The sequence below is a fragment of the Vombatus ursinus genome, unplaced genomic scaffold (assembly GCF_900497805.2).
Source record: "Vombatus ursinus unplaced genomic scaffold, bare-nosed wombat genome assembly UNPS02014799.1, whole genome shotgun sequence".
In the NCBI taxonomy this organism is placed as follows: Eukaryota; Metazoa; Chordata; class Mammalia; order Diprotodontia; family Vombatidae; genus Vombatus; species Vombatus ursinus.
Window position 1 is genome coordinate 34,045,979 of NW_020954577.1, and position 24,157 is coordinate 34,070,135.

General features: G+C 40.5%; 1 protein-coding gene across 2 annotated transcripts; it reads right to left on the minus strand.

Moving 5' to 3' along the window:
- Window positions 1-1,615: 1,615 nt before the first annotated feature.
- SGO1 (shugoshin 1) lies at window positions 1,616-22,856 on the minus strand. 2 transcript variants are annotated; one of them, XM_027871964.1, is made up of 10 exons: window positions 22,815-22,856; window positions 17,509-17,589; window positions 15,870-16,018; window positions 15,586-15,782; window positions 13,598-13,702; window positions 11,485-11,564; window positions 9,827-9,897; window positions 8,195-9,052; window positions 2,394-2,583; window positions 1,616-2,225 (listed from the first exon to the last, which is right to left on the minus strand). In XM_027871964.1, the coding sequence occupies exons 3-10, from the start codon at window positions 16,009-16,011 to the stop codon at window positions 2,081-2,083; spliced, it is 1,788 nt and encodes a 595-aa protein (XP_027727765.1). In that variant the 5' UTR covers window positions 16,012-16,018; window positions 17,509-17,589; window positions 22,815-22,856; the 3' UTR covers window positions 1,616-2,080. The 2 variants fall into 2 exon arrangements, with proteins under 2 accessions (XP_027727765.1, XP_027727766.1); XM_027871965.1 differs by lacking the exon at window positions 22,815-22,856 and adding an exon at window positions 22,518-22,634.
- Between the last annotated feature and the right edge of the window lie 1,301 nt (window positions 22,857-24,157).

The following is a 24,157-nucleotide window of genomic DNA, read 5'->3' on the forward strand; positions in this document are numbered from 1 at the left end:
CTTGTTTCACTCAGGGCCATTTGGATGCAATATCTGCTGAGTTCTCTTGCAACAGTTGTCTTCACGTCTACTGGATTTTGTGTTCTCGTGTGTGCACATTCCAGGTACTGACAGTGAGTGCAAACATCTTTGCAAAAGTTTTTGTACATTTTTTTGTTTCGACCTCAGGGCGAGATCCCTACCTGCTGCAGTTGGCAGGCCAGGGTTGGGTGAAGCAGACAATTTTTAGGGCACCTTTTCTAGCCCCTTCCTCACACCAAAAGGTGAGCAGTGTGATCCTTCAAAAAGGCTGCTTAGATACCCAGGGGCTGCCAAATCCCACTGCTGCTTCAATCCAATGAGATGACCCAATGTCCTGGTCCGCCTACGTGCAGGGTTTTGACAACAGCTTCAAGTTTATCCACACCTGCCAGTCACCACAGGACTTTGAGGTAGACAAAAATGATAAAATAACATGAGTGATGTCTTTTGACTCGAGCATAAATTGGGTGTTGATCTCACTCTCTTCAGTTATGGAAGTCTAGTGGCAAGATAAAGTCAAAGACAACTGGTTGTGGCTCGGGATGCAGTGGATGACCTTAACATCTTTGATGTTTTACCAAGTTCTAAGTGTTCCAGTGCCTGCTTCAACTGCCTTCGTGGCCACTGGAACAAATTGTTCTCATCCACCAAGGGAAATCTTCACATTTTTGGGGTAGCAACCCTCCTAATTCACTGAAGGGTTTGAGACTCCTTGGTTACCCTCAACCTGGTTTAGCCCATCTGCTGAAATGGTTTAGCAGGGTGTGACTGCTGTGAAAGCTACAATTCCTTGGAGCCACAGGTGAGAGTTGGGTGAATTAGGTGGAGACCAAAAGTGGAAAGCAACCCTGGAAAGGGCTTGGCAGCCCTCACACCAGAGGTGCTAGTCTTCCTTGAACACATCCTATACCCTACTGATGGAAGGTGCACCTACATCAATGAAATCCCAGTTTTGTGAAGTATATGCCATCTCTGGAAATTTATTTACAAAAACATCAGCGACCTGTTATAACAAGGCAACTTAGCAATGATGAACCCACAGACATTTTTTAAGTCAAAATATTCTTAACCTTTAACAAAGTGGCAGAAGATAGGCAAAAATAGGTATTGCTCTTTATTTTTATCACATACGAAGGGTTCAACACACAACCCCGTGCTTTCATTTTACAGATTAGTTTTTAAGGATCTGCTGAAATAACAAATGGGAAAATATGAATGCTCGTTCAGCCAACCTTCTGTTACATTAGTGATATTTTCTTATTTGCATTGAAGCAAATTGACCTAAGGTAAAATTTATTGCCTCTGGTAGGATCTACTCCTAGTGAGAATGAAGGAAGCTGCCTAGGCCAGCCCTATACCAAACAACTAAAAGTGAAGGGACATTCCTTTGAGTTTGTCCAGGTATGTAGTCAACTACAGTTGTAGACAACTACTCCAATCATGTAATTCTGTACTCTGATCAACAAAAAAGAAAATGCACTTTAAGTGGAGAAGACAATTATCACAGAGCTAGCTTACAAAACTTTTTATTACTTCTGGTGCACGGTAAGCAACAGATTTCTTACGAGTTTAAGCAGACATATACAAGGCTACAAAAAGTCAAACTGATCAAATCATACAAAGTGATCAGAAATTTTATTGTTAGCAGGTAACGAAATTGAATAATTAAGAGTTTTGAATGATTGTTTACCTGTCTTTTCAGACATTTCACAGTTATGATTCCCCGTAAGTAGGGAAAACAAAGATATTTGAAGTTACTAATTTAAAGATTTTAATTTGTCTAATTAACCACCACCATTTTCTCTACAATTACTACAGGAAATATAATTTTCATTTAAACTAGGGGCTTTGGGTAGTATAATATATTTAAGCTTTTAAAGAGGGTAACACCAGTTATTTATCTACAATAGGAAAGAAAATCAATGTCAAATGTTTGACGATAGGTTTTTAAAGCACTATGATGCTTTTTATAGCACAACTTTTCATATTAATAGTTCTGCCTACTCTTGTCCCAATAACACCATCAATTCTTTTCAAGCAAGAGGGTATAAGATGAATTTCAACGACATCCAACAAAAGCTTCATTGTATTTGGACAGTGAATGCTTTTTAGAAGATCTGCGTTGTCCGGGGTCCTTTTTCTGTTTGAAAATTGGAGAATTCAAAAAACAAACATCCGTAAATGGATCTCCTCTTCTCAGTTTTCTATGAGAATAAAATAAGATGTTAGAAATAATCCTAAGATTCATATGTTACCTTTGTAGTTCAAATCAGAATCACAGTTGAATTAAATCACAATCTGACCCTCAATCCTTCTGTCCTAACACCCACAACCCACAAGCCTCACCCCACAAAAAGACCGTTATGACATACGTGGCAAGTGCAGGTTCCTTATAATTCACACTGAGGGTACACCTGCGCTTACGCAGAGGCAGCACAGAGCTTTCTTCACTCTTGCTGAATGGAATGGAATGTTTTCTGCTTTTTGCACCAGAAGTTTGATGGATATTGGTGACATCCTTCAAGCTGAGATGAAATGACTGTTGATTTTCAGAAGGTGAACCTATGGAAAATAACATTCACTGCAGAGTGATCCATAAAAAGTAAAAAACCTAAAACTGCTTTCAGTTATGCAATCTGAGTTTAGAGAAGTCAGAATGTTTACCTGATGCAACTCTGAGCGGGATAAGTATGTAAAGAGTATGAATGGTCTAAGGAAAGAGAGAAACTCTATCTAGCTGGCGTGGAGGGTAGTCAAGGCTTCATGAATGAGGTGGCAGCTGAGTTTAGAAACACAGGGAAAACATCAATAAGCAGATAAAGGGATCATGTCACTTATTCAAGACAAAGGGAACAGAGTGAGCAAAGGCAGGAAAAAAGACATGCTCAGGGATGAACAGTTCAGTTTGGCTACAGCACTGAGTAAGTGAAGAGTACTCAATGAGGCTTGAAACGCAGGCTGGACTCAAGACTGTATGAGGTCTTGAATTCTAGGAAAGGGAGTCTGATCTGTTTGGTGGAGAGTAGAAATGGGGACATTTAGCTAAGGCTTTTAAGTAGTAGCGTGACCCGATCATGTTTGTGTTCTAGAAAGACCAATAAAGAGGATGTTGTGGGTGGGATCCATCGGTGGGGTGAAGACGAAAAGGGTGGCAGGCCTGGCAGAAGGTTATTATGACAGTTCCATTCAAGAAACACAAATAGGGATCTGAACTAGGGAGAGAGCAGTGGGAGGGGCTGGATTTGAGGCATTAGGAAAACAGAAACAACAGGAGTTAGCAAGCGATCTATTATGGGGAGTGAGGGTGGGAAAAGGCACATAGGGACACACACACAGACAGAGACACAGAGACAAGTCAGGGCTGGACAGCTAAACCTCAGAGTCATGTGAATAGCTGAGGCCACAGGAATGGACAAAACCACCAAAGAAGAAAGTGTAGCAAGAGGGGAAAAGACCACTGACAAAGCCTTAGGTAATGCTAGAAGGGGGAAAAAAAGAAACCATGAGGGAGATGGAGAAAGGATTAGAAAAGAGAGAAAAAGGAAAATCTGTTGTGATGGAAGTCTTAGAGAATCAAAGAGGATACTGCAGACTAGAGATGTCAGGCTCACTAAGTGAAGCCGAGATTAAAATGTAATTGGGAAACGTTTTACAAAGTAAAATATAACATATAAATGTGGCCTGCAGGGGTTTGTTTTTATTTGAGTCTGACCCAACTGCTGTAGATTATAACTGCAAATGCTGTAGAGGTCAAAGTGGAGGAAGACTAAGAAGAAGCCACTGGACTTAGTAATCAGGCCATTTAGTGAGCTTTTTGAGGGTAGTTTTAGTAGAGCTGTCTGATCACATGCCAAATTTTAATGGGTTTTAGAGGCAAACAGGTGAGTGGTAATGAAAGTAAGTGGACAGTGCTTATTCAAGAGTGACAGGAAAAGATGGGGAAGTGGTAGGATTGGAAAACAATTTTAGGAGTGTTTTGGAGCCAGAGAGGAAGGAGCCAAAGGAAAGAGACTGAAGATATAAGAAAGAGAGGGGATAAATGACAGCACCCAAGTCTGAGGAAGAGATGGAAAGGAGAGTGATAAAGAGCCCAGGGGAGTGAGGTTGGCTCTGGTTAGGAGAGCCATCAGCCAGAAGTGGAAGACAAAAGATGGGGTGAAGGGAAGTTTGCTCCACTAAACTGGAGCAAAAATGAAAATCAATCTCAAATGAGCAGAAAGATTTAAAGGAAGATGACAGTGCTGTGCAATTCCAACAGATCCAACACAGACCACTGAAATCAGCTCACCCTGAAAAATCGGAATCATTTCTCTTAAAATGATCTTTTTGATCCTGAGATGTGATCGAATCGGTGTTAGGCGCTCCCTGTGTGAGAAAACCGATTGGCCGATTTGTGCTGCTCGGCACCTAGTGGTCTTTGGGATGTGCCTGGGGTGTGGAAAGGCATGGTCCCTTTCCTGGGTGCCCACATCCATGTGTGTGACATGGGTCAGACTTGAACTTAGGGTTTCCTGACCTGAAGGATGGCTCTCTAACCACTCCTCCATGCTGTCTCATCTACAAACATTTAACTAATATAAATCAGTTGCTATAACAGAGGCTAGAAGAGCCTGGAAATCATCTCCATCAGTGAACATTCGATCTCCTAGGCCACAGGTGAAACAGAGAAGCCCCAGGCAAAACTTGATTATAATCTAGTTAACAAAACATTACAAAGATGGGAGTGGAAGGTTACAAAATGTCATTTCACAAAACTGGTGGGGAAGTCTGTAGAAAGCTTGGTTCGAGACCCAAAGAAGCAGATGATCTCCAAAACATTCTTAGATGAAAGTGGAAGGAGGACAAGAAAAAAATCAAAAATAGCAACTTGCTGGCACTGCAACCATTATTGACAGCTGGTGGTAGAGTACATGTGGCACGTCCCTTTAACATCCTGAAGCCTCAATTTTCTCATCTGAAAAATGGGGATGATATATAATACCTCCACTAAATCCTTCATGGGGTTGCTACGAGGTTCAAATGAGATAACTTGAGTCATTTTTTTTTAAAAGCTTGAAACACTCTGAAAATGTCAACTACAGTGTCCATACAAAGCAAGTAATAATCCTGCTATATTTGGCCCTGGTTGATGGTCACACCAAGAGGACTGCATTTACTTTTAGGCATCTGAGGGGCAGCCTGACATAGTTGAGAGCAGGGAAGCCTTGGAGTGAAAAAGACCTGGGTTCAAGGCAATTCACTCGGTTTCTCAGTGCCCCAGGCAGGTAGCTCCCTGATGCTATCAATCAGAGGTGAGTAATCAATGTGTGTCTATGGAGGGTGTTTCCATACCAGGATTCCTTAGGCTGATAAAATCACAGGTTCATACTGAAAGAAGAAAAATGACTTCACAAGGATAATAAATTAAATTTCTAGAGCACTTTAATGTCTCTTTTGTGCCCCCTCCTCCTTCACTACATTAAATTAGATTCCTCTGTGGATGCATTGTAGGCTTTCCTCCAGCAGAGGTTAGAAACTCTCATTTTTGTCTTGATAACCTATAGTCCAGGGGTGCGGAACCTGCGGCCTCGAGGCCACATGTGGCTCTCTAGGCCCTCAAGTGTGGCTCTTTGACTGAATCCAAACTTCAAAGAACAAATCCCCTTAATAAAAGGGGATTTCTGTAAAACTTGGACTCAGTCAAAAGGCTGCACCCAAGGACCTAGAAGGCCACAGGTTTCCCACCTCTGTCTAGTACATTACCTAGTACAATGACTTACATATAGGAGATGGTGGCAGAATTATTCAATTATATTACTTCTGTTTTTTAACCAAGGAGGAAGATCCTCAGAATGAAAATGTTTAATTAAATACAATTAACAGAATTGATAGGCAAGGTAAATGATGGTAAGATAGGAATAGCAGAACTCAGAGAGTTCATGTTACTACATGTTACTACTACATGTTACTACACCTTGAAGCCTTGAAAAAAAAAGTCCCATAGTGACATGGACAGATGCACAATGGGAAACAATGTCACAATGACAATTACAGGCATACAGAAGAGCCAGTATCACACATAACAATGAGAGAATACAATGTGATGTCTGCGGGGACAGAGTGAGGCTCCATAGTCTGAATTTGAACCCTGGTCATGTTACCTTGTGACCTTGGACATTTCACCTAATTCATCAGGGTCTCAGTTACATCATCTGTAAAAATAAGTGGGTGAAGCTGGATGATCTTTCAGGTTTCACTCTCAGTGACCTCAGAAAACTTCAGGCCTGGCACAGGCAATACCTGCCTGGAGAAAAGCAACCCCCTTCAGTCTTTAAGAAGGAAAAGTGGGTCTATCCCACCACTACAGACTAGTAGGTGTGCCTTCCATTCTTGGCCCAGTCCTACAAGGTATCATGAACGGGATGATCTGTGAACACTGAGAAAGGCACCCAGTAATTACTGGTAAGGAAGACCATCCAGATCAGGTCATGTCAGACTAATCTCATTTACGAGTCTGATGTAGCAAGCACTCCTACTTTCAGTATGCCACAGGACAAAGTCACTCAAACAACGCTTGTGGGCAAGATGGGCAGATATGAATTATAGCACAATTAGGGAGATCGGGAGCCAGGCCAGGATGGACCCATAATTGCATTAAAAGAGCAAAATCAAGTAGAGAGGAGGTCTTGGGAACGTCCTAGGGGCTTACCCTTGGCTCTGTTCTACTTAATGACTTGGATCTAGGTATAGATGGCATGTTTATCATACATGCAGATGAAACAAATCCAGGAGGGACACCTAATCCACTGCATGGCACAGTTAATATTCAAAAGAGATTTTGACAAATTAGAAGTGGTAAAACGAAATGCAGTAGGGATAAATGACAGTTATGTAATTAAAAAAACCCAACTCCACAAGCATAGGACTGGAGAGATGGTTAGATAGCTGTCCATGTGAAAAAAGTCGAGAGGGGTTAGAATTAAGGTTATAGAGGCTTCAGGAGACTTGAAAGCTCCAAAGAAGTCAATACTGTCACAATCATAGAAGTCTAATGTGTCTATAGGAGGCATCTTGTATCCAGAAAGACGGTGGCCACCCATCTGTCATACTCACTCCTCATTAGGTCAAACAGGGAATATTGTTCTCTTCTTTGTATTCCCAGCCCTGAGTATGTTACCTGGCTCACAGTAGGTGCCTAATAAACTTTAATTTATTCTGAATGCTCTGCTTAGAGATGGACATTAATAGACTGGAAGAGCCATAGAGAAGACAATAAGAATGGAGAGGGAGGAAATGACTACATTGTGCTACCTGGTTGAAGTAAACTGAAGCTGGGTGAGCTTGAGAGGGAGAGACCGAGAGAGGCCATGAGCACTCCCAGATTTTGCAGGGCCAGACCCTGGTGGCCATTACAAAAAGAACATCTCAACAGAACATTCTCCAGCTGGGATGGGCTGCCAAGAGGTTTTGTTCCACACTTCCTATCATCAGCCTCTTTGAGGAAAGGCTGGACTGATCACTTGCCAAGGGGCACTGCATTGCAGAAGGGCAGTAGGGGACTCTGCTGAGCGCCTTTCTATTTCCAAGACCCAGGTTTTGGGGTCAGGAACAAACTAAGGGGCCTCCTATGAGATGACTTTCATCTTCTTAACAAACAGGAACTGAAATAATTTTCTGAAAATTTGATCAGGAGCAGAGCTGGGGGTTGAGCCAAGAGAAGTTGTTAATAAGGCAGTATGAAAAATGTGAGAGTAGATGGTTGATTCACAAAGATTATAAGTCACTTGACATGATGAAGCATAAATATTTATGCATATCATCAATTCGATAAGCTGAGTTATGTTTGTTATCCATTATTTATAAGCTTTGTAATTTTGTACAACATATGCAAATCCTTTGATTTTGGCCCGACTTTATCTCTTCACCAAACTTCTTTTTTTTTCTTTTTTTGCTTCTGTGGTCTTTACTAACAGGGCCTCTGCAATATGCCTAGAATCGTGTTTAAAGACCAAACTGAAGTGGGCCAAAGAAAGCCAGGAATGGTTTCCCTACATTATCAGCCCGAACAACCCCACCCCCAGAGACAGATGGTGATTCTGTAACCTCTCCCAGGGAAACATATGGTGAGTATATCAGCATCAGCTATCATTTACCATCAACATCAAAACTGCAGACAAACAAATGGTTCACTTACTGATGCAGAGGCTGGTGTCCGCTCTCACAGAGCTCTCAGGGGTGGTTTCAGTCACACACTTCTTCTGCTCTAAAAGCTTCCTTTTGGATCGAGGTCTCATTTGGACCGGGCTTAGAAAAGAACCCAGACTTTGCATGTATTTGGATTTTTGTTTAAAAGGTACATAGAGTTCACCAGAATCCCGTTCTGAAATACTAGATTCAGAGCTGTTCATCTCAGACTGAATGCTGATTTCTTCTTGCACACAATCATCATTCACTTTCTTTTGCCGGAAAGGAGTGATATGAACGCGTTCTTCAAAATTAAAATTGTAGGCATCACTGGAGTCAATAGACTCATCTAATTTTTCCTTGGAAGGAGTTTTATTACCTCCACTCCTGCTCTTCCTATCCTTTGATGCACACTTAGATTTCCTCATCCCACTAGATTTTCCTTTCTGTTCTCTTTTTCCTCTTTGTGAATATTTATTTTTTATTTCAGTTTGTTTCACTTTAGGTTCCGCCACCACACATTCTGTTTCAGTAAGAGCATCTGGCTCAATCAGTCCTGGGGATAAATTAATTTGGTCCTTGTTCCACTGACAGATATTTTGGTCTAGATTTTCAGTGACAAGATTGTTTATTAGGTTTTCCTGAAATTCAAGGCTGCCCGGTTTGCAAAATTCCTCTGTCAAATTACCAATTTCTAAATGATCTAAAGTTTCAATGTGACATATATCAGTGTGTGTTTTCCGTACACTATACCTCCGAACAGACACACTTCTTGGTAAGACATCGTCAGGTAGCTTCTCCTCTTCGTTTGGAGAAGAAGTCTCAATATTAATCCCCAGTGCATCTTGACAAACAGGAGAGCTTTCTCCTAAGGATTTAATAGATAAATTAATTTAAAAAGTTCTCCTTCCTCCTCACCCCCCCAACTAATGGGCTGTTCTTAGACGTGACCAGAGAGGTGTTTTCTACATTTACAATAGGTTGTAAAAGTATCTGTTTTAGGAATAATCTTGGAAAACTTGACATTATCATTAAGTTTCTCAGTTACAAGAATCCGACTTGTGAAAAGATTTTGTCTGGCCCCTGGAAAAGACTCTCCAAAGGTCTATTATATTCCTCTGACTTAAAGAAATAAATCTAGTCGAACTAGTTAATAAATCAACCAATAAAAAATTAAGTAACATCTACCTACATAACATTATAAAAGCAGTTACAGGAAACACAAAAAGTAATGATAAGACCTTTTGGGGAACATACAATTTTACTGAAAAGGCATGTGAAAAATTGATGGTATGCTACCCAGAATTTTCATTTAAATATCAAATGAGTAGGATAGGTATCAGAAATTCAATCAGAAATTCAAAGGAGGGAGAGGTCATTGAGGATAGTAGAACCTGGATTAAATTTGGGTAGATGGTAAGGAGTAAGGAAGGCATTTGAGGCAAGAAGGATCATATGAGCAAAGCTGAAGAGGCAGGAATGAGCCAGGTCTAGATTTGCCTTAAGGAAAACAAAGTTAAGGATGGAAACATGAACTGGGCCCTTTGAATCCTAAGCTAAGGAGTTTAAACTTTATTCTAAAAGTAACAGGAAGCCATTGATGGTGTGTGAGCAGAGTGGGTGCTGGCAAGGTGGCAGTTACCTTCTATTTGAAATGATTCAGCTTTTGCTGGAAGGTCAGCATCCAGAACGGGTATACACCTTGGAAGTTCCCTATGAATAACAACTGCAATTTATTCATTAATCCTACTGTAATAATAATTTTAACATTTTCCTAATTTCTGTAGGATTTTTTTTTTAAGGTAGCATCTCCCAACCCCACTGAAATGAAAGTTCTTTAGCCAGACACTATCTACAAACATTTTTTATAGTAATCACCTCGAGGCTAATTTCTCATTATTAGCACATGCAATTCTTCACATATTTGTGTATGAGGTGGTGTATGTATCAATGAATAGGACCTATTCTGAACTGCTTTGCCTGAGGTAGTCTGTCTTTATTTGGTGAGAGGCAGTATGCTGGAATGGATGCAAGATCTGGACTGAGAGGACCTGAGCTTGAATCTCAACTCTCCTGCTTACTGTATGAGCTCAGGCCAGTCAGCTCTCAGCCTCAGTTTTCCTACATGCATTTGTGAAGTGGATCAGGCTGGGTGACTGAAGATCCCTTTGCAGCTTGGAAGAATATAGATAGGCACAGCACACATATCCATTTCTTTTTTAAACTAGGGGAAGGATGAAAGGGTCCTGGAGGAGAAGACAGAGGACCTGAGCTCCAAATCCTACTGAATACTTGTGTGATCTCTTGGAGCCTTATTTTCCTCATCTTTAAAATGATGTGGTTGGACTATATGACTTCTGAGGTCCTCTCCAGCATTGAATTTATGTTTTAATTGACCTCTACTTAACTTACATGTTCCTCAGTAAACTCTTTATAATTGGTTCAAAGATAAAACTTGTACATGATTAAATGATCAAATTCTGAATTATTAGAATCTGAATTATATTGTATATTTAGCATATCAAGCAACACATTTCATTTCAAAATGAATGCAAAATTTAAATTTGATCTACAAAATGTACCTTTCTTTATCACATCCAACCACTCACTAATAATTGTAATTTCAAATTAACTCTAATTTTAGTATACTGTTTTTCTGTGTGGACCTTTTTACACATAAAAATCAATATTTAAATACAGATTTTGATCACCCACAAGGGTAGTTTTATGTTAATCAAAAAATAATCATCTCAGAAATATAATCCTAACTCAACTCCATTCTTTACATTTACAATACATGCTTTATTGATCTGGGGTTAAATTGCTTTAAAATGATACACGGAGGAGAAAGGATGGCAGAAAATAGATAGGAGACGGGAGTATATTTTAAACAGTAACTTGTCCAGTCCAAAAATATAGCATGCATTACATAGTTATTCAAGAACTAAAATTAAATGTAATATTTCTTTTATAAACTGACAATTTATGCCATAAGAAAAAACATCATTAGAATAATCACTTCCATACAGCTCTCAGTCTGGAAAGTATACAAAGAGTATAACTTTTGGGAAAAGAATGCCAGTCCAAGAAAGCCTTCTTGTGCTGACCCAACAAAGAAGACAATTAAAAGTGTAACAAAACTAAAATATTTTTTCTCTGCTCAGTGATTCCAACAAATCTCATTTCATTACAACATTCAGACCCTACATATAGCAAACTATATGGCAGAACTTTTTGTCAGCAGGATTCTTTCTATGAGAGATGCATTTATTAACAATTTTGAAAAACTTTTATACTTACGGTAAGTAATTTACTGCTGAGTCACTGGAGATATCTTCATTGTAGAATTCATCCGTTTCTGAGGTACATATTTTCTGGTTCTGTTAATGTGTATGAAAAGCACTCATTAACATGGAAATATTCATATAGAAACATTACTAGCTACTGTATAGGTTCAACTATGCAAGAGAAGGCAAATAAGTGTGATCCATTGATGTGGGTTCCCTCTTTAGCTATAAAAATCCTACTCAAGTTCTGGAGGTCTAAATATTCTGTCTCCAAAATGAGAGTGGAAGGAAATAACAATTTTTCTACTATGTACTTATATATTTTTTCTTCAAAGAGATGTCATTTTAGGAAGCTGGCCTATATTCAGATCAAAATGGCATTATAGGAACATTGAAGATGATGATAAATTCATCATGTCTGATAACACCATATACATGCATAGTCTCAATTTTCCGAACGTTGGAAGTCAAGTTTTTTGAAAAGTTCAATTTTCTACTGTCCTTGTAGTTACCATTTGAAAGGTTTATTCACAGACACCATTATTGACAGTAAACAGATTAAATTAAAAAGGAGTACTTGGTCTATTTCTTGAATAATTCTAAAATTACACTGAAACTTTGGCTAAAAAGAAAAATGTAACAAAATGGATCCAAAAGGGTCTTTAGACACTCTGAACAGCACAGCTAAACTGTACTATTATCTGCCTAGTCAGAAATTAGCAGAGGGAAATGTTCCTTTCAAAGTCTTTTAATCTTTCTACAGATGTTACAATTAGAAGCACACCAGTGGTTGTACAGAACAAGAGTAGGAAAAGAACTTCCCCTTAAAAATTCCAACAATACACGACAATATTTTCAGTGCTGATTAATTTCTAGTCATTCATGAATGACTACCAAAAAGCTGGACCATAGAGCGGGGAACTTTCACTACTTTCTATAAATGTCTCCATTTGTTAATAATAAGCCTTTCTAAATCCAACTCTTACTCAACCTCTGCCGCTGAATCTCACTAAAACTTTAGAGACTAGGAAATGATTCAAATATTTTTCCCCTTACTGATCAACTAGCAATAAAGAAATACTGGGAAGACCCAAGAAAAGCAATCTCATCTATTTTTTTTTTAAATATTGAATTTAACACCCAAAAAGAGAACATATATAAAAAGTGGAAGAGAACAAGTAAATTCTATGTGAAACCATGAATTTCTATTATGTACAGCTTATTTGGACAAGGACATATGGATCTGGGAATCACCTATGTAGAGATGATGACTGGGAAGTGATGAAACTGCCATGGGCCAGAGTATGGAGTGAAAAGTAAAGGCCTAGGACAGAAGTGTGAGAGTCTCCCAGGCTTAGGGAGCAGGTCTAGGAACCAGGACGAAACAGTGGCACAGGAAGCCAAAGGAGGAGAGGCTCCATGACCAAGGGGCAGTCAACAGTGTCAATAACAGCAGAGGGGAAAAGGAGGAGAGGGATTCACTCCAAAAAATTCACTGGACTTAAAGGTAAGAGGTCACTGGGAGCCTTGCAATGTCAGTACAACAGTGGGGTTAAGAAATGAATAAATGATGAAAAGTAGGAGTGGAAAATTCTTTCTAGAAATTTGGCAGGAAAAGGGAACTTGAGGGCATGGAAGTATCAATGGAGTATATTTTAAAAATGGGGAAACTTGGCATGTCATGGGCAGCAGAGAAGAAGCCATTAGAAAGAGAGGGACTGAAGATATGTGAGAGGGAATCAATAAGACAACTCTCCAGGGTTCTTGGAAAAAGGGAATTAAAGTCAGAAGGGGTAGACCTGAAAAAGGGACCCTTTTTCTTTGGAAAATGTATGAAAGGAGAGGATCAGTGATAATGTATATGGGTTTTGACATATGGAAAAGGGGAAAAGAGAAACTCAGGAAAGCAGGAAGCAAGGTCATCTGCTGAGAGAGAGAGAGAGGAAATAGGGGAGGCAAAGAGAGGCTTGAGAAGGAATGGGAAGGTTTGGAGTAGCTGTTGAAGTATTCCGTTTTCTAAAAAGCACTAACATCTCAGAAACAATATTACGTACCTTGCTGTTGTTCAATAAATAGCAGCTGAAATAAGCAACTTAAAAGAAAAAAAGACAATTGAACGAACTTACAAGAGCCGTAGAACACAAAGCTTGAGCTGGGCTAAGAAGGTCAGCTGTCTCTAGCAATTTCTGAGTGACATTACAAATAATGCCTCTCAAAGTCGACAGTTTAGCCTGATCGAAGAAAAGAGAAAAATGTTTATGTTATGTTATAGTGAATTCCTAAATATTGTTAACTACCAAAATTATTTTGGGAGAGGAGTAGGGACAAGTGTTATCAATAAAACACTAGGCACAGAGACTAAAAGAAAATTTCTCTATGACATGGGCCCTGTCCTTATGGAGCTTAATTAATGTAGCATGTAGAGGATGAGGGTGGGGAACAACCAAGGGAGAAGAAGTAAACACAAATAATTATAATACACAATATTAAGGGCACCAGAGAAGCAGAAACAAAGAAGTGTTAGGGGAACTGCAAAATGGAAGGTTGTTAAAGATAGAAAAGACTGAGAAGGTAGTGTTTGAACAGGACTTTAAAGGATGTGGGAGGATTTCACGGGTAAAGATAAGGAGGACATTTTAGACATAGGAAATGACATAAGAGACACAGGGGCAGAAAGGCTCAGGGTACATTTTGGGACAGAGTAGCCCACTTTAGTTGAAATGGAGAGTATGAAAAGGAACAATATGAGATTAAGCTAGAAGGTCAAGTGGCCCCAGATTGTGGAGGGCCTTGGAAAAATGGGCAAAAGTTTGACCATGCTGGCAAGCAACAAGAAGCCACAGACAATTTTTGAGCAGAGAAGTGACATGAGTAGATCTAAGTGAATAATCTCCAAGTCATTTCCACTTGGCTCTGCAGTCCACTGTACTTTTCAACAGGTTTGTCTTGGCTAACAAAAAAATGGTTCCATTTCCCCTATGTAAGCAACAACTGATGGCGTGAGAAAACTGCCCCGAAGGGTGCTGAGTCAAAGAAACGCAGGACAGCTAAGACAGGATTTTAAATTTGCAGTAGATACGAGATAACTCATACGTAAACAAGTGAAAGTTAACCATTGTGTGAAACCTGCTGTTTCTAGACTTGACTTACATTAAATTATCTGATACCAAGTTTGTAGAAATAAATGCAGTTAAGATTTAAATAACCAAATTATCAATAAACTTGATCCCACTAAAACAGCAATAACCAAAATGCTGAAAAAATATTGACTGTTAATATCAAAAGACCATCGTCGGTCAAACGTTTTCCCAAATCACTCCACTGAAACTCAAACACATTACTGATTCCTGTCGTGTCCATACGATGATATGAAACAGCACCAGACAAAAGAATTGGGTCGGGATGGTTAAAAAGTGTTTTGATAATTTGAACCATAAGATCAGTGCTTATAAATTCCTGCTGCAAAATGAAATTGATTAGAAAGGTGACTGAGTCTTCTGACCTAGTATAATTTACCTGTCTTTAGAACCAGCTTAAATATAATTGCTCCCTCAGCTCAGTGACTTATCTCTGTCCCTCAGTTCAATTTGCTAAATCATCAGCAATGCATAAAGTCAAGTGTTCAATTTGCTACTTGCTTTAAAAACAAACATGTGCCAAGCACTTTCAGTGTATGTGCAAGGCACCAGAGACAAAAAGACAAGAACTAAAATCAGCCCCTGCCTTCAAGAAGTTTATACTTTATTGGAGGAGCACAACAGTAATAACAAGTGTAAGGAAAAGAGAGAAAGGAGAGAACATGAATAACGAATAATGAGGTATGACCAAGGGAAGCTTCATGGAGAAGATGGCTCACGGAGTTAGGCCTTGAAGGAAGACCAATTAGAAAAGCACAAGCATCAATTCTATACCCGAATCTCTGTGTATAGGGCATGGTTAAGGCTGAAATTGTATCGGAGGTTTAGACTGACTAAGGTAATCAATAGGAAAAAGCTATCTGCTATTAAATTTTAAAACTAAAATTGAGCTAGATTAGTAATAGGTTAAAATAATTAATTCAAGGGTGTTAAAATTTTCTTCTGGGAAAACAACTCTTTTTTCATAATGCAAATACCTGAGTAGAATCTTCGGCTTGCTGTGAAGTCAGCTGTCTTCTTAATACAAATAGCTGAAGGTTTAGGTATTGGCACTCTTTCTTCAAATTTAGGATGGTGTCTTGGGCATCTCTCACTCTGGATCTTTCATTTTCTAAAGCTAAAGCTAGAGCTCTGTTGTTTTCTTGGTAACTTTTCAATTGTGTAGATGGGTTGGCTGAAAGAAATATTCAATGGCTTTTTAATTATTAAATGCAAATTTAGTGAATGATGCCAAAAGAAAGTAAATATGAAAGCTTCTTACTGAGTATCTTGCACTTTGCAGCCAGGATGGTCTTGGGTTTGCCAACTTGTGCCAATCGCTTGTTTCTTTTCTCTTTCATCCGTTCCTTTATATCTTCCAGACTATCCTGAAAGGACTTTTTAAGGCATTTTTCCTTAGACATCTTCTACCTAGAGATTTAACAAGGGGAAAACTATTTAAATGAATCATTTCAAGCAATAATCCATTTATTATGAAATAAACTATGTCACTGAAACATGAGAACATAGGCTGTGTCTGGAGATTTGGCAATTACCTGTATAGGATTATCCAATCAATGTACATAGTTTAGACAAAGTCTGATTTTGCAGCTTTCCCAATTTCATTTACCATTTCTAATGTCAGGTGACTTATGGAATAGGTTTAAATAATGAAGGCATTTCTAAAAGATGGATTTTCCACTTTCTAAAGCACTTTCCTTGTCTGATAACATTTTTAAGCTTTTGCTATGGATGTTATCTGTCATTAACAGGGCTACATTCTACCCTCCTCATTCTCCTTTCCCTGGAATTCTAGTTTCTTCTGGGGCCCTGTACTTCTGACTGGGGAGTCCACCATATGTAGGCACTTTCAGATCCACCACACCACGTTTCTGCCATGTCACTGCTATGCTGCTCTTCAATTCCACCTGCCTTCCTGAGGCCTGGCACTACTGACTGCGAGGAGCCACCAAATCTAGGCAGCCCAGGACCTGCCTTGCTGCATGTGTGTGTCCTTCTGGTCTCAATGTCCACCTCTTATTCTGATAACAGTAAACTCTATTGCCAATCATTTCCCATGACTCCATTCACCATCCTGTTATTTCACAGATCACAACACTCCCACCAGGATGCCATTCATTCTCTTATCTGTTGTCTTCCCCTATAAAAATGCTAGCTCCTTGAAGGCATGATGGACTCTTCAATGGTTACATTTTCACCAAGTACACCCTTGAGGCCAGTGACACCAAAATATGAAAAACATGATTATATAGAAATGACCAAGGTTCTGATTTCTGGTCAATCATTTCAGCTCGATTTTGTAGGTTTCTGGCACCAGGACAGAGGCATTTATATATTTCACTTTTTTTCCTCCAACTTCCTATTGTCGCTCAGTTGTCCAAATGGATGGATATTTCACTCAATTCTTTAAACAGATCACAGTGAATTTCCTTTAACCCGGAATAGCAATGTCAATTTAAATTTAAATTTCAGGCTTTTCTATGCTGATCAACTTTAACATATTAATATTCAAAATACATAAAAAATATCGACAAATTCAAAGTTACAGTTCCGCTGTAACATCATATATAGTTAACAATAAGCACAAGTAGAAATATATCATCTTAAAAGTCTTTAGGATCTTTATGGAATAGCTAGGCCAACTTATTTTATATATAAAACTAAAGGCCAGAGAAACTCAAGATCACACAACTACTTAGTAGACAGAGCGAAGAGAAGACCTAGGTGCCCTGACTACTAGTAAATTATGACGCGTGTTAAATAGATCTTTAAATATATGTATATATTTAAAAACCCACAAGTAGTACTCAATGTCAGTAAAAGAGAACGATATTTTTGTTATAAAAACACTACTGTACATAGTTCAGGGCATGATAAATACTTTATAAAAATTCTTCAACCTGTGATTTTATCAGTGTGCGTACTCCTTCCACAGACACAGATGGCAAATTCTCAAAGAGGTAGTAGTTCTTTAAGAGTTGCTGTAGACAAAAGAAAAAAAAAATATCAACCTGTGGCCAATTTGGTGATGAACTCTGATCAGAGCTAGGCTGGTTCTTGGATTACAGACTGCGTCTATCCTAGGGCCCATATTCTAGTGCTTTCTGGCATTAAGAACAGCTAAAGCTTACAGTCTGCTGGCTTAACCTTGAAGAACTCAGGGTCACCTCCATGACATCATAGGACAGCAGAGTATGTAGGACTTAATGGAAAAAAGAATGACAAGTGTTTGTGTTAAATATAAAAACAAAATTGCCTAGTATGCTGTACTTGCATTAAATCAAATGTTGATGATCAAATGTACTCAACCTAAAGAAAAAAAAAAACCTTTCAACTTAGTTCTGCCATCAGATATTTATTGATGTGCAACACATGGGACTGGGAAAGGGAGAGGGTAGGGTAGGGATGGACATAAAGCTGATAAGTCACATTTCCTGCTTCCAAGAGATTTACTTGGTAAGTGTGTATCTGTATTGGGCGATGGGGCAGGGTTATGTGGGAATCTGGGTAAACAAAAAGCTACTGTACAAGGGATATTAAACACTTTTCAAAACCCAAAGTATTATATAAGTGTTAGCTAATTAATAATAGAGGTACAAAAATGCTATGGAGTTTTACAGGAAGAGATCATATCTAGTTTGAAGGAATAAGGAAAAGCTTCATGGAGAAAGTGGTTCTTGAGCTGGTCCTTAACAGACAGGCTGGATTTTAACAGGTGAGGATCTTGGGGAAGGCACGTCAGACAATGATCACAGCATAATCACATCAAAGCATAAAGCAGAGGTGTCAAACTCAAATAGAAATGGGTCCCAGCAGGGCATACTGACCAAAAACTACAAATTAACATTGTTTGTGTTACACTGTATTTTTATTTATTTTGTTAAACATTTCCCAATACATTTTAATCTGGTTAGGGCTGCACTCAGGAGTTTAAAATCTCTGGCCTAAAGGAAAGGATGTGCAGGTTGGCGTGGGGAACTGTGAGTAGTTCAGTTTAGATGGCCTGCTAAATAAAATAAACTCTTGGATCTGGCATTCAAGGCACTTTATGATTTGGCTCCAGTATTACCTTCTAGTCTTATTTCATGATATTTTCCCCTTGTGTAGTATACTAACCTGGAAAAACTAGGCCAGTTTATAAATTCCTTTCCACCTGTCCACACTTGTACATATCTGTTCTCATACCTGGCACAGACCACTCCTAACTTAATATATTGACGTGATTATTTTCTTTTAGGGCTTAACTCAGATACCACCAACCCAAAGGATGCCTTTCCTGATCTCTTTGGCTGGGAGTGCTCATCTCTCCTTAAATCTCTCAAACTCTTTTGGCTTTTTCTATGTAGTTATTCATTATCTAACTTCTGGAAACAAACAACTTTAACCTGTCCTCTCTCCTTGTTTTTAAACTTCTTGAGTGAAGGTGCTGTCACTTTTCACTTATATATCTCAGCTTAGCACAGTATCTGGCATTTAGTAATATGCCTCTGTTTCCTCAATTGTGAATGAAGGAGCTGGTTGTCTAAGGTCTCTAGTTCCAAATCTATAATTGTAGGACAAATATTGAATTGATGGTGTCTAAGGTCTCTAGTTCCAAATCTATAATCGTAGGACAAATATTGAATTGAAGGTTAGGGAGTGGTAGGAGATAAGGTTTAAAGCAAGGCTGGGGGCCATATCATTGGACATAACACTGGACTTTCATTCCATGATCAATGGAGAACCACTGACTGCAAAGATTCTGGAGAGGGGAATGACTTCTGCTAAGCAGATTCTAGAACCTCCATTCCTTTCTATGATGCTATAGACTCTTAGCTTTAAAACTCATATTTCTTCTTCAGTGTGTCCCATAACAAATTTCTTCGCCTCAACGTTCTGAATCCAATTCTTTCCTTTACACCTCCACTCTCAGAATCTCAATCCATTTTCTCCAGTCCTTTTGGCTTTTCCTACAACTACACTGACTAGCAGCAACCTTTATGAAGAAGTATCTCTAGGTCTTGGTTATTTTACTTTTTGTCAGATTAGATCTTGTAGTATATAATATATAATAACATTTTAAGCTATATTGGAAGATTTATAGAAGAGTACTCCTATCTATTTTTAAGGAATGCTTCTTACTAAGAAAAAGAAAACAGACTTAATCAGGAGGGGGCATAAACAAGATAACCGGCTATGTTAAAAATACTTACTCCTCAGGGACTGAACCTGTGATTTATTTGGTATCAATGCAGGTCAACAACCTCTCTACAATTACAGTTTTAGAGGGGCTGCCTAGAGACCACTGTCAAGCTATGACTTGTCTAGAAGTACTCAGGGGGCATTAGAGGTGGCACCCGAACTCAGGTCTCTCTGTAACTGCCCACTTTCTCTCTACTGTATCTTACAAAGGCTTTATGTGCTTGGGCAATAGGCCTTGCACGTGAGAAGCACTTATTTTATTTGGACTCTTAAAGGTATTAAAAACAGACAAAAGTCACACTCAGATGCCTTAGAGAAGCACGTGTTGGTAATCTTGTATTTTCAAAGGCTATGCCAGCAGGCACAACCTCTGGTAGTGTGAATAAAGGCTGGATTCTGTCAACTCTTGGATGGACCAATTTAGCTAAGTGGAGAGGCTAATCACCCGCAGGCTGGCTAAGATAAGATAAATTATTTGGCCATGGCTGCTTATAAAAATTAAAAATGGAGGTTCTAAACCAAATAAGAGTGACTATTCAGAGGATAGTCTAGACTTATCGGGTAGATTATAGTGAGGATTCCTTTTGTATATGCATTGAACCAGATGGCTCCTGAGGTCCCTTCCAGTTCTTAAATACTATGAATATGCAAATTGAGGTAACAGATCAAAGATCAAAAACACCTGCCTGTAAGCATGCTTACAAAACGTTGTATTAATGTCATCAAAATAGTCATTACCAATGAAACGTATTTCACAATAAATGGGGAAACTACTATGTCATACTTTGTATGTATCCGTTTCGTCCAAAATTGTTTACATAGGCTCAAGTTTATAGGTATCAGTGTGTGTGTGTGTGTGTGTGTATGTGTATGTATATATATATATACACACCTAGTATAGTACATTCAGGCTTTGGGCAAGTGATAGCGGAAAGTATGTGCTAAGTCAAGCTTTTGATTGTGAATCCCATTTTAGGTGGTTCTACCCTATTCCAGGGAATGACATGATCAGAACAATGTCAAGGGGCTTTGCAAACCTTCGAGCCCTATCCAAGAGCTGTCTATTGTTATTTGATTTTAGACTCTCTACAAATAATACCCTATGACAGTAACATTCTTCTTTGGGAAAGTACCACTATCTTATGTCTCATTTGATTGAAACAAATCAAAACATGGAAGAGTCATCTCTGTTGTTGCATTTGTCCAGGAATTTTGTATGATAATCTGTATGTTTTGTCAGCTCTACAAATCTTTATGAGAATGATCTATACAGTTAATGAGGATATCCTTCAGAGAAATATGAAAAAAGGAACAGGAACCTTTTAAAAAGAAAATTCTACAAGACCACATTTTTACTGTCATAAAACTGATAAAGGGGGGGCAGCTAGGTGGCGTAGTGAATACAGCACCTGCTCTGAAGTCAGGAGGACCTGAATTCAAATCTGACCTCAGACCAAGCACTTGACATTTACTAGCTGTGTGACCCTGGGCAAGTCACTTAACCCCAATAGCCTAAAAAAAATTTAAAACAAACAAAAAAAAAACTGATAAAGGTTTAGAGCAGAGGTTCTTAATCAGGGATCAAGCTGATAAATTTCAGGATGTAAACTTAAATGGGAAAAAAAATCTACATCTTTATTTTTACTAACCAACCTCTAACTGAAATTTAGCATTTCCTTTAATTATTAAAACAAACACATTATTCTGAGGTATCCAGAACACACAGAAAAGATTAAGAACTCCTGGTTTGGCGGGTCATAGATTTTGAGCTAGAAGGGACCTTTAAAGGTCATGTAGTCCAATCCCCTCAATTACAGAGGAGCAATCTAAGCCAGGCTTAGAAAGAACACAGTATCTTACTGTTCACTGTTTGTTGACTATACGTTTTTTTATTTTAAATTTAAGACTGCAAAGTGCTGCCTTAAAAGCTCTCTTCTAACAAAGCCTCTCCCACGCCTATGTTAAGACCACTGGCCACTGGTGGGGCTGGATTGTTAGGTGTTTTTCTTTCTGGAGCTAAAAGCGCCTCATATATTTTCACTCCACTAACCACCTTCCCAAGGGCCCCTCTGGGAGGACCCGTAGATCGGTTCCACTCGAGATCTAACTTTTGAGGAAGCGGGTGGAAGCCTGCACCTCCCAAGTCTCCCCAGACAAGCTGCCTTCTGCTGGGTTGCTCAGATCTCCTTCCAGGATCCCCAGTTACCTTGGGAGTCGTGTGGGAAGAAATGGGAACGAGACTCACATACCCAATCAGGTTTCAAACGCTATCAATTCCACCTCCACAACTGCACTCCCTTCTCTCCATCACACAACCAACACCCCGGTTCGGACCCTCATCACCCGGCGCCTGGGAAATCCCGGGGGCCTCCTCCAGAACTCCTCTCGCTAACTCTAGTCTCTCCCCTTTCCAACCTACCCTTCCGGCAGCTTCCCAATGCACACGTCTGACCACATCACCCTCCCTCGGTCAAGAACCTTTTGTGGCTCCCAGCTGGCATTTACCCGGCGCCTTCACGTTTGCCAACCGCTTTGACTCTAACCTCTCCAGACTGTCATTTGTAAGAACGGCTGGTAGTTGAATGTTTACAAAGCGCCTGGCCGACAGCTTCTCATTTGATCCCCACTAAAGCTCTCCAAGTCACACGCTGCCGTTATTGTCCCCATTAGACACGTGAGGAAAGAGGCAAACTGAGGCTGGGCGACCTCCCACCCAACCCTTCTTCACCTCCACCTCTGGGAAGGGTCCATTCACGGAGGAGGCATCGGAGAGGTGGAGGTGAGGCCGGAAGGGGCGGGGAAGGGCCTGGGCAAAGGCTCGGGGACCGGAGACCGGGGCGATAGACAATAACCAATGCCGGGCTTTCGGGGCCCCCGGCGGGGCCTGCGTGCGGCCTCCCCCGGGACGGACGGCCTCGGCACCCCCAGCGCCGGGCGGGCCCCGGGGCCTCCCCTCGCGGCCCGGCCCGTCCTCCCGTCTTCCGCCCGGCTGCCCTCCCGCCGCCAGCGGCGCGCTTCGACCTACGAGCTCCGGCGACTCCCGCCGCGGCGCCGGCGCCGGCTCCGGCTCCGGCCGGGTCCGTTGGTTCGGTTTGCTCGGCGGCTTCCGGAGCCTCGTTCGAAATTCTCCGCTGCGCTCCCCCATTGGCGGACGGCGTCGCATCACGTGAGGTGGCCGAAGTCGCGCCGCCGTCGCCGGGGAGACCAGAGAGGAGGGTGTGCGTGGGTACGTACGCCCCTCCCCCGCCCACTTGTCTCCGTCACGTGATACCTACTCCGGCCTCATTCCTCTAGGATCCACTCCCCCTACTCGTCCACGGCCCGCTGCTCTTTTTGCATCCGGGTACCTCGTTTTCTCCCGGCGATGAAGGAAACGACTGGCTCCTCCCCCGACGCTCTGCTGCGCCGGGATGGGGGAGCTTCCAAGCTCTTAGAGCGAGGTTACTTTCGGTCGCCCCGCATCGCCCTCTGGTAGTGGAGAAGGGGAACGACGCTTCCATCCTTTCTGGCTCAGGCTCTTACTGGACAGATAGATGCGCACAGCCACCCTTAGCAGCTGTGCCACATTGATCTAGTGGTTTCATTTTCTGAGTCTCAGTTTCTCTTTATGACAAATGTAAAGTAATATTTGCATCACCCGCCTCTTCTAAATCTTAAAATCTGCTTTTTTTCTAAATCTGTAGACGTTTGAGCAGCGTGCAAAGAGCACTGGATCTGGGGGACCACAGGGGTCTGTGTGTATTCAATTAAAGAAATCAGCAGGAGGTGGGGAAGGCTTCTTGTAGAGGGGGCACTGAGCTGAGGAATTTGAAAAGGCAAAGGTGGGGAGGGATGACAGGGTCTGAGCTGGGCGAGATCTCAGAGGGCATCTCTCTGGTCCATTCCCACAGATTGGTGGCCAGGCGTCTGGTTGGATTTTCATTGCAGTTCAACAGATGGTTGTCAGGAGCCCACTGGTTTATCATCATAATGGCTGGTCCTTCTACTGAGCTTTGAAGGTAGCAAAGTCCCTAACATACATTTTCTCAGTTGATTCTCACAGCCCTGCGAGGTAGGCTGGTAGATGTGTTCAGTGGATAACATGGTGTCAGGAAGATCTGAGTTCAAATTCGACCTCAGAAGTTTGCTGGTTGTGTAACCCTGCTTAAGTCACTTGACTTCTGCCTGCCTCAGTTTCCTCCACTTTAAAACAGAGATAATAATAGCAACTAGGTCCCAGGGTTTTGTGAGGATCAAGTAATATTCATAAAACACTTTGCAAACCTTTTTTTTTGTTTGCTTGTTTTAGGCAATTGGGGTTAAGTGACTTGCCCAGGGTCACACAGCTAGTAAGTGTCAAGTATTTGGTCTGAGGCCAGATTTGAACTC